General features: G+C 44.5%; 1 protein-coding gene across 6 annotated transcripts in view; it reads right to left on the minus strand.

Moving 5' to 3' along the window:
• The window catches only part of Tip60 (Histone acetyltransferase Tip60), a 357,015-nt gene that overhangs the window by 301,673 nt on the left and 38,854 nt on the right, over positions 1 to 16,488 (minus strand). For all 6 annotated transcript variants that reach the window (XM_067120819.1, XM_067120820.1, XM_067120818.1 and 3 more), the window contains exon 3: positions 2,511 to 2,579. In XM_067120819.1, the coding sequence (XP_066976920.1) occupies positions 2,511 to 2,579 (69 nt within the window). The remainder of the gene's footprint in view (positions 1 to 2,510; positions 2,580 to 16,488) is intronic.

Below are 16,488 nucleotides of genomic sequence, written 5' to 3' on the forward strand. Positions count from 1 at the left end.
AGCCAATTCTGAGAACATAAACATTATAAATAGCAGGACAATGGTTTTTTTATAGATTATAATGATGATATATCAATATAATAACAGAGTATAAATGGATTCTGTAAGTAAAATACATTTCATTATAATTACTTTTATCTTAAATACAGCTGTAATAGCCTATTTGAATTTTGTAAATGGGTACTGATGTATGATGGTAATACTGGAACTAGCCCAGGTCTATAGTTCATACATCTTGTGTATGGTAATACACTATGGTAGCAAATGATAAGGAAGCTGCTGTATAAAAATACATTCTTGGTCATAAAACCACGGTAGGCTGTAGGTAAACAGGTAGGCTTCCTGCCTACTGAACCGTGTCACTTACGAGACAGATAAAAAGAAGGGGTTGCATTTTTCTTCAGTGTATTTATACAGTGTATTTTGTTCCAAATATGGGGGGAAAAAAGTAGATAATTGCCTTTTGCATAAAATTTCAGTTTAAAGTTTGATGGTCATTGTTTAGAAGCATAACGAGTGTTTACAGTTATGCAGTAGTGACAAGGTTAGGTGAGGAAGAGTACGGAGTTGCCCTTGAACACACTTAAACTTTTTACTAGCCATTATCCGACACACCCTAGGCTTTATTAATCTGGATAACTGAAGGATTACTTATGACAAAGTCAAACTGGCATAGCCAGACTGCCTGGGAGATTGAGAAAAAGTACTCGAGTGCCTGCTGCCCAGCAAGGGCCCTGCACAAGGAAAGTGCTGTGTCAGGTGTTTGCCAGATGAGAGCCCTACACTAGGAGACCACTCAGTGTCAGGTGAGCACCTGGAGGCAGGCTAGCCAGGGGCACCAGCACCAGGAGAGTGATTCATAGGGAATATCAAATCCTCTTCCAAAGAAGGGCCTTAAGTGGATCCCAGATAGGGATTGCTTGAAGTACGAGGCCTCCAGGAATACCTAGGGGATACCGAATCAGATATCGAGCGAGTGTGCTTATCGTTACTGAGCAAAATGTACCTCCTGCCTACACGAACTTCACTTGATCTTGCCAAGCGCATCTTTCGGTGACCTGGCACCAGCCTGTGTGCAACACGTGCCATGTTGGCAAATAGGCAAATGTCAAGGCACAAATGGCTTCCACTTCTGAAATTAACCTGCTTCCCTGTACCTAAAACAGGGAGGGAGGGCTTTGCCAATTCCTCTGCCACAATGGGGGAATCTGAAAAAGGATGATTAAGCTTGGCTGGTAAAGCAGCAAGTATCGAGGTGGTTACCCCCACAAACTTTTCAAATGCAGCCATAAGACTAGCTACAGCAGCTTCTAATTTGCAAAACTTCATATCCTTAACAATAAGGGGAGCTCTGAGAGAAGACTTCCTCGTTGGACGGGTCGGTAGAGTTCTTGGCTAGCACTCTGCTAGGCCCGAGTTCGAGTCTCCGGCCAGCCAAAGAAGAATAAGAGGAATTTATTTCTGGCGATAGAAATTTATTTCTCGGTATAATGTAGTTCGGATTCCACAATAAGCTGTACGTCCCGTTGCTAGGTAACCAACTGGTTCTTAGCCACGTAAAATAAGTCTAATCCTTCGGGCCAGCCCCAGGAGAGCTGTTAATCAGCTCAGTGGTCTGGTTAAACTAAGGTATGGTTAACTTTAACTTGAGAGAAGAAATAATTTTGGAAGAAGGATTACTAGGACAACTGGGAGAGCAGGAAGAGCTGCTATCTGACAGATCAACAAAAGATGAAAAACTCGTATTCCTAACTTACTTCCTGTCCCAGTGTTAGAAGATTCTTTTTCTGTCTTTTCCTACTCTTATCTGCCTATACTTTAAATAAACGTGCATTATTTCATCTGACCAAACAATAGACTGATCCCATAGATCGTTAAAAGAACAATCCTTGTTCCTACATTTAACATGAGTTAGTTGTCAAATCAGAGTTTAGATCGCTCCATGTACCCTGTGATAGACAGTCCCAATGCTGAAGATCAACATCAAAGAGCTTTCAGGTTCACACTATTAGTAAAAATCAGTCAATATGGCATTTTTAGCAGCTCAATCTCTACTTCCACTTGAGAAACAACTGGTATATCAACATAAACCAAACATCAAACTACTTGCAAATTTTAAAACATTTCGGTAAGTTTAGATTTTAATAATAACGATGAATTAGCTAACAATACAAAAATATAAACAAAAGCATGCAATACTAAGTTCCGGATCAATAAGATGACATGTAATGACCATGAAGTGAGAATATTTGCACATACAGTACAGGTATTCCCCTCAAAGTAAGTGAGCAGAATGAAGGACTGTATGTTTCATATCTGTAGGTGAGAGGGGAAACATATCCAAATAGGAATTTTCCCAGTGGTAACCACCACTTGACTAGCTGAAGCAACTATAAATGTGGAGAGTAATTGTTTGTATTTTATAAGAAAACACCAGTTACCCACAATCAAGATGTAAATTGACAAATCAAACAATCAATAATGACAGTGCAACTAAAATTCTTACTTACAATCAATGTAATGAACATAGAAGAGTTTCTTTGTTTCCAATTCTTTGATGCTAATAATCTCAGCCAGTGCTGTGAAAAAAAGATAAATCATTAGACAATAATACAGTCACTTTATGTATATGTAATAATATGTAATATAAATGACAAAAAAAATTTTATCAGTCACATACAGTATTTGTAAAAGGGGGCAGCAATCTTACAGTCTGGTCATGAATGCTCAGAGAAAGCATTCAAGAACTTACTGTGTGAAAAAAGACCATGAATTCTAATATTTTTTCATGATCCACTCTACTTTAAGCCAGTATGTGGCAGATTGACAAGAAGTATGACAGTGAAATTTAAACTATAAAGAACAGCATTATGCTAAATAAATACCATTTATATTGTATGACTAACAAATGTTCAATGTAAGATGAAAAAATACTAAAACGTGGAAAAACAGGAATAAAAAGATTATAGAAATAATCATTTACCAACCTACAAAACAATTAAGTATTTGCAATACTGTAAAACTACAAAGATCTGGATTTTGTGAAGATTCTGACATATTTTTATGTTTTTATGACGACTACAGTACTACCATTCCCTGAATGTTGGCCTGCAGCCCTGCCCCTCCCTCTCTTACTCTGACAAAACTGTTTTTTTTATTAGCTTGAAGAAACAAACAATATGATACATAAACTTTTATAAAAAATATGAAAATAATTACTTCAATCCTCCTATCAAAAATAAAATATTGTGAAGAATGCAAAACGATATTTTAATCTCTGAACTACATCTTCGCTAGAACAATACTGAAAACCATGGACACCATTCACTGTCTGGGGTAAACAATGAACGACACAGACCTCAAAAGTAAAATGAATAAGGGAAAATTTACCTCTAAATACTGATGTAATTCTAAAGATTTGGTAGATAAGGCTGGGCACATTTGATATTCTCAGTTCATTGTTTGTTCAACAAGCTTTCTTTAAAAAATATGTGATTTTATGTTAGGAAATAGAAAAGTTACGGATTTTATAACAATTTTCACATTAAATAGATTATTTCTATGCTTAACCAACAATCACATACTGTAGCAATAAGTTTTCCAGCCTCGGCTTTTTCAGCAGTCGAGAAAAAGAACAGAATTGTTATATTGGCCAGGCCTGTCTTAAGTCTATTTACCCTCATTTCAGTGGGTAATAATGGAGTGACTCCATTCTCCTTGCCTCAGTTAGTTTGTGCCCACTGGTTTGTGGAGAGACTGGGTGAGCATTATGGTAGATAGATAAGTATAAAAAGTGACATTTTTATAATAAAATAAAGTTTTATATACACTTACCATGTAATTACATAGCTATGAGCTTCCTACCAACGGCAGTTAAAAATTCAAAATTCGCAGTGGCGCTAGCATGTGTTTTGATGTAGGTACATGCCCTGTCCACTATCAGGGGCCGTGAGGAACAACTTAGCAGAGAGCTTCAATTTGGTTTTGCCCTATGTTCATGCGAGGGAGGAGGGAGGGCTCCGATTATATAATTACTTGGGAAGTATACAGTATATCAAACTTTATTTTATTATAAAAATGTCATTTTTATATAAGTAACTTACCAAGTAATTACACAGCTGATTCCACACTGAAAGGAGGTGGGATCCATGATGAAATTCTACACCAAAACATTAATAAAGGTATAGGCAGCCCCCCGTTATTGACATTCCGGTTTTATGATGCTTGTCTAGCGACGATAATTGGATTTTCAGTGCCAATAACTGCTGATCTCCAGTTATCAGTGCCAATAACTGGATACTGGTGCCGATAACTAGGGATCGGCTACTCCTGGTCGAAAGAGCAAGGAGGAGTACCCAAGCCTCTGACATATTGATTGGAGTGTAGGAACTGCAAGATCAAATGTCAGATACTGGACCTTTTCGCATGAGTGAGGAAATGTAACTCCTACGAAATATGCTGGAAGGATCTAGAGTCGGAGGCAGTAAGGAAAAGCTGAGATAGGGTTCCCTTATTGCCAGTCTCTCCTTCCTTCCCTTCCTAGAGCAAGGAGTGGAATTGCTTCTATGATTCTAGAAGAAAAATAGAACGAGTACTCGATGCGTAGTCTTACCACATCAGCGCCAGATCCAGCAACTATTGGTTCGAGTCCTATTCTCATCCCAAAGCAGGAGAAGTAGGAGGATGGGGAAGGAGGAGGAAGAGAGGCCAGTCACTCTCAGTATCCTTCTCACTTCCAGAACCAACACCTTATGCGAGATGCTACTCGTCCTCTCAAAGGAGCCGGGTAAGACAACACAACTTGTTGAACAGCCACCACAGGGCCAAGGAAAAAAGGTTCCAAGGGCCTGTGGGCAAGACCACAGGAAGACAAGAGTGTGGTCTATGAGACCACGTCTTGCTTCCACACCGACAGAAACTTCTGGAATGCGAGGGATGAACCAAGCCATGGGCTTTGTGAGCTCTTGGGTGGAAAGTACCAGTATCGTCGTTGCCAGCTGCCGAGTACCTCCTTCAATCGCTTCACGAAGCCAGGAGAAAGATGTGTCCTTAGACACTTCTTTCTTGGGAGAGAGAGTACTAGCGAAAACATCGACGACATCCAGGTTGGGAAACTCAAGCCTTTTCAGAAAGTACCACAGCTCCCTAATAGGACAAAGTAACGAATGATCTGGATCATCGACACAAAGTCCAAGGAGGAGGGGAACAAAAAGGACTCGAACCCAACAATAGATGCCGATGGATTCACAGTCCACTTACAACATCCGAGGAGTTGAGGTATTGATCCCCATCCCTGTTCTTCCATCTTCTATGCCAAGGCCGGAGCAAGATGAGAGATGGTCCTAAGAGGGCACATCTCTATCCGACGACTCTCATAAGGGCGCATGCAGAGCACGGGACAGGAACCCCAAATGAGAGTCACATGCCACCCAGGGAACAGTTCCCTGGGACAGCACGACAGAAGAAGCTTCTCCTCTATGGCTTAGTCTCGACTGAGGAGAAGAAGACTACTTCAGATAGAAGACTAGGTTACAAGGGCCTATGTTCTTTACAAATGAAAGGGAGAGAAGCAACCCTCGGCAGAGAAGATGAGGAAGTCCAGACTTGAAGAGCGACTCTGACCCGTGAAGAAGTTCTGTCAACGAAACCCACCAGCGAAGACGGATCCAGTCCCTGGGACCGTGTTACACAGGACTTCAAGAGGTATCCAGCTATATCCGTTGCTGCTCGGCGAGAAAGCTTATGCTTGCAAGGAAAGCTGGAAGGTCTCTCAGTCATGAACACACAGGGATGTACTGCCTCAAGAATCACTTCTTGTGTAGCTGCTACAGGAGGCTGGGTCACGCAGAACTCTTCTCGGTGCCTCGGCTATCAGATTGGGAGAAAGGCGAAGTCTTCCAGCATTTGTCTGTAACTCAGGATAAGCAATGCTTGTGAACCCCTAGTGAAACAGACAAATATGGAGGGAAAAACGTAGATATCGATTTTTTCCCAAAAAGACAGCATGCCTCACTGTAGTGGCCCCTGGGTCTGGTACAGAGGAGCGAGAAAAACTACCGACTTGTTGTGCATGGTGGCCACAGAGAGATGATAGGGGTTTCTCAGTCAAGCAGTCTCTTCATGAATCTTCGTGAAGAAAAGTGTGAGCAGCACGTTCTGCCCCGACCACTCAAACCCCAAGGCCAAGCTCACCTACCAATACGTCCCCACCGGGAATGCATCTGGCTAACTGAGCTATCAAGTGTGCTATAGAACACTCAAGTACCTGCAAATGTTGACAAATGAAACAGGAGGAAAAAACGATTTCCTCTTGTTTGTCGACAAATGCCACTACAGTGGTTTTATTGTTCAATGAAGCCACTGAGTGTCGCTAAACTCATTTTGAATTCTCGGACGGCCAAAAGGCTGCCTTGAGCCCAGGATGGTGGTGAGACGGTACTAACTGTTTTGGTCACACACCTTCAAGACAAAGTCTTACAGGTGTGCACCTATTCCTCAATCGGTGAATCCACAAGTAGACACACGTGAGGGGAACATGCAAGCATATTCGAAGGTTCCTTCAATCAAGCATTAGCCTAACTCTTTCCTCATCCTTCAAAGAGGAAAGAAGGACAGAGGAATGGAAGCAGACCTCCATTCTCCACCATGGGGAAGCTTCTGCGAGATGACTGGATACTGAGACAATTAGCTCTAGCCGGGCTGGCGATTCCTGAATCAGGAGCATGGGAGAGGAAGTGGGATGGAAGTTTGATGAAAAGAATTGCCGAGACCTAAGGGAAATAGATACTTCTCCTGAAAGAATCCAATCCTAGGTCTCGGCAATGTCGTTGCCAGCTCCAGAGACTCGATAAGTATCATTTAATTCAGGAATCTGCAGTAGGAGAACTTCTTCCTGGTCGATACTTCTTTCTCTCTTCCTTTCTTCCCTCCTCCCTTATGGGAAAGAAGGTGGACAGAGACACAGTTATGTGCACTTTCCTAGAAGGGAAGAAGAGGGCTATGTGTTCTGCAATCTTCTACCAAAGCCTAGGACTTCTTAGGAGTTCAGGGGGGCTAGCTTGAGCTCAAGGTCTAGTCGAGATGACTAAGACCCCAAGGTCTTGGCCATTGTCCAAAGGACAAGGCAGTGCCCTGGTACGAACCTTGATTACCAAGGTATCTGGCAAATCACTGAAAGAGAAAGGCAGAACCAAGTAAAAGTTCATTCCTAAGGGTCGAGCCAACTCGGGACTTATGAAACCGGAGATCTGAATTGGGACAAAGTCCTCCTTCTTAGCATCAGAATTGCCCACAGAACTGCAGTCGGCAAGACCCTCCAAGGCAAGAATTCGTACTCTGTTGAGGCAGGGGAGAAGCTTGGTGTCTCGACCTGAATGAACTCCTTGTCTAAAGGAAAGAATTCATCTGGTCGAGAACGCTCTCCGAAGCCAGGACCGCTGAGGTCCCCGACACTCTCGGCCCCTCGGGAACTGCAAGTGATGAAGATTATTCATTGGGAGAGTCGCGGTCCCGTCCCGGGATCCTCATGCTGATTCATCGGTACGACGTTCTCAGAAAAAACAAGGGCGATCACAACTTGAAGAGGAAGACCCTCGCTGTCTCCAAAGCGTGAAACTCCTATACCTCTCCCCTTGGAGGGAGACCTTGACAGATCCCAAGAAACCACCCTCAGCTACCTGTTTGTACTACGAGAAAATTGGGGAACCGACACCCAAAGCACGCCAGGCAGCCGAACCCCGAAAGATAAGTTCATCGGAGCTCTCTCTGTCCGTCTCGCGCCTCTCGGAACAACTGAGAGGGAAAGAGAACAGGTGAGGAGAAAGAGTACCCTTACCTGTCCTGCCAGTAAGACCAGCAGGAGGGGCGTACCATGAGTGATAATTAACTGAAGGAGATTACTGCCACACGGTAGAAGAAGAGTGCTTGTGCCATGGCAAAGTGCTTTCCTGGGAAAAGCAGAAAGTTCACTCAAACAGAGCCGAGAACCTGATTCGGAAAAATTGAGTGGGACCGAGCCGAGATGCACCAAACCGAGCCGATCACACTAACGTGATCCGACTGGGTGGTATGCGGTGGACTGGGAGGCAGGCGGGCCAAGCCAAGCTGAACCGAGCCAGTCTCGCAAGCACAACCAGGGGTTGGGCAGGGCGGGCAAGCTGAGCAAGCCGAGCCGATCACGCAAACACAATCAGCACTGGACAGGGCGGAAATCGCCTGCCGTGAACTAGCGCTAGTTTCCTGAACTCTAAACTCCTTCGAGGCCGAGGCCCTTCGAGAAGAAGGTTCAAAGGGGAATTCTGTGTCTGCTATCCGGCATGCTCGAACCCTAGGTTCAAGACACAAGGATGAAACTCGGCCAAGCAACCGAAGCAACTGGCAGGCAGTATCGAGACACCTGGCGTCTCGGCACCCAGACACTTGGGTGTCTCAGCACTTTCTCTCATCCTGTGCCTCTCGTCAGGAGAGGGCTCATGATTCACAGAATTCGAGCAACCCACGAGACTCCCAAAAATCGGGAGCAGCTGCTTTTGGTTTTCCAAGAAATCGAGAAGAGCCAGGTACGGAACCAGTCTTTAGACGCAAACTTCCAAGACTGGCAATGAAGGTGCAGCCTGCCACGCTCTCGCGGCCCCCAAAACGCCAAACCCCACAGGAGAACACCAATCGGTTCCCACCCAAGGGCGGGAACAGCCAATGAGAGAAACTTGTCTCCCGGAAGAGAGAAGTCCCTTACGACTCCCGAAGGGAATCTCCTCCCTGCTTCTTCTGGTGTTCGAACTGATCGGATCGAGACACCAGACTGGGAACCCGACCGAGCACTGGCAAGCACTTGGGGAGTGATTGTGGTGCTGACAGGAAGAGCTAAGACATCTGGGTGCCTCAGCCCTTTCTCTCGCACTGCTCCCGAACTGGGCCAGGGAGAGTACTCTCCACACCAGATCAGGATACTTGATATTCCATAGAATCTCAAGCACTCGGAGTGGCTCGTGAACGAGCACCCGAAGCAGCCCCCGTCTTAGAGGCTGAACCTCTAGGACTGGGAACGGGATCGCAAACAGAGGTCTGCGCGCCTGTGGCTCCCGAAACACAAAACCCAGGGCTATGCAAATTGGTTTCCTAACCCGAAGGTCGGGAGGAGTCAATGAGAGACCCACTGGCTCCTCGGAAGGAGGCAGTCCCTAGATGACCAAGGGCATCAAGGGTAAAGAAGCAGCCTTCCTCTCCCTTGGCCGGTGGGGGTCTGTCCAGATTCCAGGACCCCTTGGACCTTGGAAAGAGGCAGCAGAAGATGAAATTGAAGGTAAATTGAAGAAGCTGTTGGCTACTTCCACAGGGTGGCTCCTTTCACCTTCACTCCAACATCTTCTACAGGCTGGTGGTCACAAAGCATCGTAACCTCCAGGGCAGCTACGAAGGAACACAACGGGAGCAGCCCAGGGCACAACCACCAGGAAAAGCAGCAGGCACGATCAGGACAGCCGACGCAAGAGCTACGGCAGCGGTTCGGAAGGCAGGAGCTACTGCAACGGCCAGGAATGTCGCTTCCACAGGGCGACTTCCTTCACCTTCACTCTGACAACTTCTACAGGATGGCGGACATCGTAACCTCCAGGGCAGCTAGGCAGGAACACAACAGAAGCAGCCCCGAGCACAACCACCAGTGCCAGGAATGTCACGTGAAAGTCACCAGCAGCGACAGGAATGATCACGGTGGCTGCGGCAGGAGACCAGGAAGAGCCACGCAAAGACTGTCGTCGAGTTAACAGGAGCGTAACACAGGAAACAACGTCGGGAACTGTCATTCCAACCAGGTACTGTGGTCGGTCCCGAAACAACGAATGAACGTCGGGACTCCATCATGCAAGATATCCCCTAAGATATCCAGCCAACTACTGCTGCGTCTGCAATGCTCACAGTTAACCTGAAAGAAAAAGCAAAGATGATTAGAGAGGGAGACTCCTCTCGCTACGAGGGTAACTGTCCTACGCAGCGAGAGGAGGTACCCAAAAAGAGGTCGCCCAACCCACCCCACCCCTCCTCGCGGTCTTCGCCTGACAAGCGAACGAAGAGGGCGAAGGAAAGATAAGGAAGAATCTACAGAGAGAGAGAAGGACGGAGGGGAGGCCACCAAAGGCGCCGTGGAAGCGGAGCATATACTGATGACGCCCACAATCTCCTCCCACCGGAACTCTATGCACAGGTGGCGAAAACACCACTCAGCACAAGTAGGAAGTAGTCATGACCCTTGTACACAGAGGGCGGAACGCCCCTCTAAACACGCCCTTGGCCATCAAACCCAAGACACAGCACAGGGGAACGACAGCTTAAGTGAGGTTATCACAAATAGTGGGTTTGTATTAATAAATATCAAACACACGTAATATATATACAGTACACAAAAATACAGAAAGATCCCACCGGGATGATAAGAGCTTATCGACAGTCAGGCAGAGAGATCCATGCCTGCAACGCATTACAGCCGAAAGCAAACTGGAATGTTTACATCCGGGCAGGCGGGTATCCCCGCCTACCTGGCTGTAGTTACTGCCTAACCACCCTGCTCAAGAGTTTAACGCCCGTTTCCAGCCTATGCTGAAAGTAATTCCTAATGTAAAGGACCGGCGGTTTGTATATCTTGTCATAACAATTAATGTTTCTTCAAGACACCCGTCATGAATAAAGAAGGCAGTTTCATCGAGCCATCCCTGATAGCTTTATCTGTGCAGGATAAAATCCACAGCCAGTCTGCAGACAAGTCCCCTGACATATTCTCGCAGTCTTCGCTTTTCTTTGCCAGTGCTCCCACAGTCCAATCTTAAAAGCTTAGGACCTCAAAAACCTTAAACATATTCTTGATGATGTGGTCAAGCTCGGTAATCAAGAACATAACCTTAGCCAAAGCAAAGGCTGACCTCCTATTAGAGTCAATCAGACAGGGGGAGTCCCCCTGGGAGGAGGCAGCGACTCCCAAGGAGGAAGCTTCTCCTGTAGCGTACAGTTGGTATCTTTTAGAAGTGAGACAGGCGGGTGGAGTGCAGAAGGCCGCTTTGCCCTGCTCTCTCTTGTCCCAGAGCAAGAAGTCCATTTCCCTCAAGGCTTTCCTGGATGAGAAAGACAAGACCATCCTGGGAAGCCTGGAGACATCCATAGACTGGTTCCTCATATAGAAGGTAGAGGCAGGGGAAGCCAGGATTGCAAGTGAGAAAAAGGACGGAAAGGTGACCAAAAAATACCTAAGGAGGTTGAAGAAGGGCATGGAAGGAGGAGGCTGGTCTAACACCTCTTCCTCTGAAGAAATCGATGAAAGCACCAAGTCAGGAGGATCCTGTGTTACTGCTCGATTTTCTGCAAGAGGTTCATAATTTTGTCCAAATGGCACTGAATAAGATGCTGTGTGGGGATGATGGCAGACGAAGTAGTCAATGGTAGAGAGGGCGCCGGGTGCTCGGGGAGCAATGCTGGAAGATTTGAGCTAGGCACCAAACAAACAGGAGTTGGCGCTGGGCAAACAAAAGTTGGTGCCAGGCACTTGGTAGGCGCTGAGCAGTCAGTTGGTGCTGGGCAGTCGATGGGTGCTGGGCACTTGGTATTCGGTGGGCACCAGGCGCTGGGAAGCAGCTAAATACTCCGAATCCATTGGGCACTTATTAGATGAGGATGGGCGCTTCCGTGAGGTCAAGCACTTGGCTGGCGAATACTGTTGATGGGGCAAAGATTGTTCAGGGCCAGCCCAAAAACTACAGAAAGGCCGAGGACTGCACCCAATATCTTTTGCACGCTTGCAAGGAGGCGGGAAAGCACGTTTGGGGACTGTTACGCACCTCTTGACAGGGCAAGAGGTCTTGTAAAAGTGCCCTCGGCGCCTCTTGTCCGAGTCTGAGCAGACACCTCCTCCACTAATACTTCACTAACACTTGCACTTTTAATACCGGCTTGATCCATAAGCACTTTAACCAATGCACTTATCTGTTCCACAGTCGAAACAATGAGCCCAAACTTCATATCAACACGGGCTTCTAGGCTAGCAATGGTGTTAGGCTTGGAAGCATGGGGGCTGGGTGATGGAGTAGGTTCGATAGGTAGAGGACTGGTTAAAGGGGAAATAGGTGTAGGAGAGGGAGACAGTGTTAGGAGAACATTCTACATTAGCTACAGTCCTGGCCTCGGCTTCTTGTCTCGTTCTAACTTATCTAAGTGAGTTTTTAAAGTTTTCCACCTACCTTGATCCCAGTCCCTACATTCGATACCTGTCAAGTCAATAGAGCAAGTTTGTCCCCTACAATTAGTGCAGATTGTGTGGGAGTCATAAGACGCTTTCAAAACCAGATACTAGAAGAGCTAGCATTGGACACTGTCATGAAAAGTCAAAATTGGGAAATAATTCACTAGTACCGGGTCTAATGAATCCTAGGCTATCTGAAAATAGCTTAAATGATACCAAAAGTTTGGAATACGTCACCAAACGTGAACAAAAGTCACCATCTGGCAACCAATCTCGAAACAATAGCTGCTGTGACAACTGAACTACAGTCTTTAAGCGGCAGAAATGGACTGATGCTATTCAGCAGTGATGTATCCTTCCTCCCCCAACAGAGGGCGGGACCTAGTCGCCTACACTAAAACAATCAAATGCTACTGTGAATTTCAATTTTTTAGCTGCCGCACGAGTTAGAAATATAGGCTATGTAATTACATGGTAAGTTATGTATATAAAACGTGGGTTTGTATATTAACAAATATCATGCACACAATATATACACAGAGATAAAAAAAAATCCCACTAAAAAAAAAAAAAAAAAAAAAAAAAGAGCTTAAAATAGTCAAGCAAAGAGCTCTGAAAACATGTCTGCAATGCATGACGGCCGAAAGCAAACTGGAATGTTTACATCCGGGCAGGTGGGTATTCCTGCTTACCGGATGGTAGTTACTGCCTAACCACCTTGTTCAAGAGTTTAAAAGCTGTTTCCAGCTTCGCCATAAGTAATTCCTCATGTAAAGGGCCGATGTTTTGTACATCATGTAGGAACAATCCCCGTGTTTAACCACTACCGTTTTACCTGATACTCCCACTACCTGAGCAGGTCCTCTCCATTCATTTTCATTTTCTCTCTCATAGAATACTTCATCTCCCACTACTGCTTCTTCAAATTTATGTTTCTGACATTTTTGTTTAAAGCAATTCTTATTTTATTACAAGACTCATTTTTGATAAACACATATCTGGCCTTATGCATTGCATTCATTGTGTCCCTTACTATGCTTTCTTCCATACCTTTCTCTCTCCATGTAGGACTTGAACTCTCCTCTCCCATTAAATCTGGCAAAGAAGGGTTTTTTCCAAATACTAATTGGTTAGGGGAGAAACCACCATTATTAAGCAGTTCCTAGCACTCACTGCCCATCTTAACGCTTTGGACCAATACACTTCATCATCTTTCATCTTTCTTAAGCTTTCTTTGATTATGCCTACTGTCTTTTCACATACTCCATTGCTCCATGGAGATTCAGAGACTGGCCAATACTTTAATATTCCATCTTTCTGCCATCCTCCTTACTTTTTTGTTTAGAAATTCTCCACCATTGTCTGATAATATTTTAGAAGGCGTTCCAAATATAGCAAACCACCCATTAAAAAGTGTCTTTATAATAGTTTCTGGTTTCTTGTCTTTTATCCAAAAATCCTGACAATACCTCGTTGCCATATCTACCACTACCAAGAACTTTCTTCTATCTCTCCCACATCCATTGCTACAACTTCATTAAATGTTTTAATCCAAGAAAATCCCACTACTGGTTTAGCTGGGTTTATTTTGTATTTTTTACATACATCACAACTTGCAATTAAGTCTGTTAGTAACTTTTTTATTTCCTCTTTCTTTCTCTCTCAAACCATCACTCCAGTGTGCGTCTTCTGTTAGTTTCCAAATTTTATCTCCACTTCTGTGACCAAACTATAGATGTAACTTCATCACTGCACCTCTAATTTCCCTTACACTCTTTCCCTTTCATCCCTCCAGTAACAATTCTTCTTCTACCTTCCTCCTCAAAATTGGTATTCATAAGTGACCCTGTTTGTCTTCTCTTAACTTTACCTCCATTTCCCCTAATACTTCTATTTTAACACAATTCTCTTTTAAATCTATAGTCATACCCATTTTACTCATGGTTTTCTTACCTATTAACCATGGTACATCACCCTGCAAAATTTCTGTCTTCAAATAAAACTTTTTGTTTTTAATATTACTGGTATTTCCATTACTCCTTTCGACTTGTATAATGACTCACCAAAATTAAATACTTTATTAGACTTTCTTAGTATCATTCATTCTCCTCAACTCTTCCTGATTCAAACCCGCGACAATGCGTGGTAGTCAAAATTCCCCACAAACTGCCGATTTACATCCTGTGTAAAATTGCCCCAACCCCTTCGCAAGATTCTTCCTCTATTTTACTAACTTTTCCTATATAAACTTTCTCTTCTTCTTGTCCAGTTTCTGATTTCTTCTTATTCTGAAAATTCTGAGGACAATCTCTAGCCCAAAGCAAGTCCGATTTGCATATTGCACACAATGTTACTTTCCCTTCTCTATTTACAGATTTCTTCCACCTCTACCTTGATTCCCTTTTCCCCCAATATCTTTGGTTTTCCCTCCTTTTGCATAGCCTTCTGATCCCCACCATTCCCCCTCCTTTATTCCATAATCCCTCAAATAATCTTTTCATTATCTGTGACACTGTTTTATATTCTAACTTTCCTTGATCACAAGCTGCTATAACCATTTGTTTTTTATTTTCTGTGAGATTCGCTTGTTCTAGTACATGAAAACCTTTTGCTTCCCCTTCAAGCATGCTTTTCCCTATTGCTCTATTACATTCTGACTGCTTTTTCATACCTAATTATAAATCTCTCATCTTTTCACAGGATTCTCTTTCTATTTTAAAATAGTTTTTCATTTTACTATAATTTTCCATTAGCGTATCTTTAGATACACTTCACCTAGTTTGGACAGGATCATCTTTGAACCCTCTATCCTTAAGTTCATCTCTATCTATTCCTTCTGTTACTTCTGAAGCTTTTCCTTTTAAGCTCATTCTTATCTCTATCCCCGGATATTTCACTTCTTCTCCACACACCACAAGCCACTCTTCAACTTGTCGTCTCCATCCTTTATAATCGCCCTGTGCCCTGCTATATCTCAGACAGTCTCTTCTCCATTTCATCTCCCAAAGTTTACCATCGGATCCATCCATTTTTTACCAACCATACTCTGCTACCAGTTGAAAGTTTCTCAAGCCTAACCCATCCAAAAATGCTACAATTATGCAATCCACCCACCTGTTCACATTGTTCTTCTTTTATAATTCAGCTTATGACCACAAAAAACCACAAAACACTCACAACCCAAAACTGACAACCTAACCATCAGAGAGCTCCCTCTACCACACCACAGTGGTTTCATCCCTCATGCCTGCATCGTTTACATTTTGCTCCCTTCCACCATTTGTCGTCCTATGACCTAGCAACATGAACAGATACTTTTAAACATAAAGAATGTTTTGCTATAAAAACATCTTTTAAAATTAAACATGTGCTTTTATCAATTTTGCAATGCCCATACCATTTCACTAATGCAGAATATGAAAATAAAATAATAATTATTCAATTTCTATTACTGACACATAATCACAGGATACTTAATATTCCATGGAATCTCGAGCACTCGGAGCAGCTCGCAAACGAGTGTCTGAAGCAGCACCTCTAGGACTGATGATGGGAGCACAAACCGAAGTCTGCGCACCCACAGCTTCCAAAACACAAAACCCAGGGGTTTGTGAATCGGTTCCTGAACCCAAAGGCCGGGAAGAGTTAACGAGAGACCCACTACCTCCTGGGAAGGAGGCAGCCCCTAGACATCCAATTAAGGACTTCATAGGGGAAAGAAGAAGCCTTCTTCTCCTTCGGCCAAAGGGGGCCTATCCTGTTCCCCAGGACCCACTTGAACCTCAGAGGAACAAGGGAAGAGGCAGCAGAAGATGAAGTTGAAAATAAAGCTGAAGAAGACGGCGGCTACCTCCCACAGGGCATCTTCGTTAACCTCCACTCCAACATCTTCTAAGACACCTAGGCAGGAACACAACAGAAGCGGCCCAGGACACAAACAACAGGAGTAGCACCAGGAGTGATCAGGGCAAATGAGGCAGGAGCTATGGGCGCGGTCTGGATGGCAGGAGCTACAGGAATGGCTTGGAGAAGCAACAGGCACGGTCAGGACAGCCGAGACAGGAGCTACAAGAGTGGTCCAGATGGCAGAAGCTTCAGGAACATCATTAGCAGTGACAGGAGTGATCAGGGCAGCTGCAGCAGGAGACCAAGAGGTCTGCCCAGTGACTGGTCGCCGAGGTAACAGGAGCAATTAAAACAGGAGGCACAGCAGGAGTAGACAGGACCACAGATACGACAGAGGCAGTGCCACAGCATACATGAGA

This window comes from Macrobrachium rosenbergii, chromosome 19, assembly GCF_040412425.1.
Source record: "Macrobrachium rosenbergii isolate ZJJX-2024 chromosome 19, ASM4041242v1, whole genome shotgun sequence".
NCBI classification, from domain to species: domain Eukaryota; kingdom Metazoa; phylum Arthropoda; class Malacostraca; order Decapoda; family Palaemonidae; genus Macrobrachium; species Macrobrachium rosenbergii.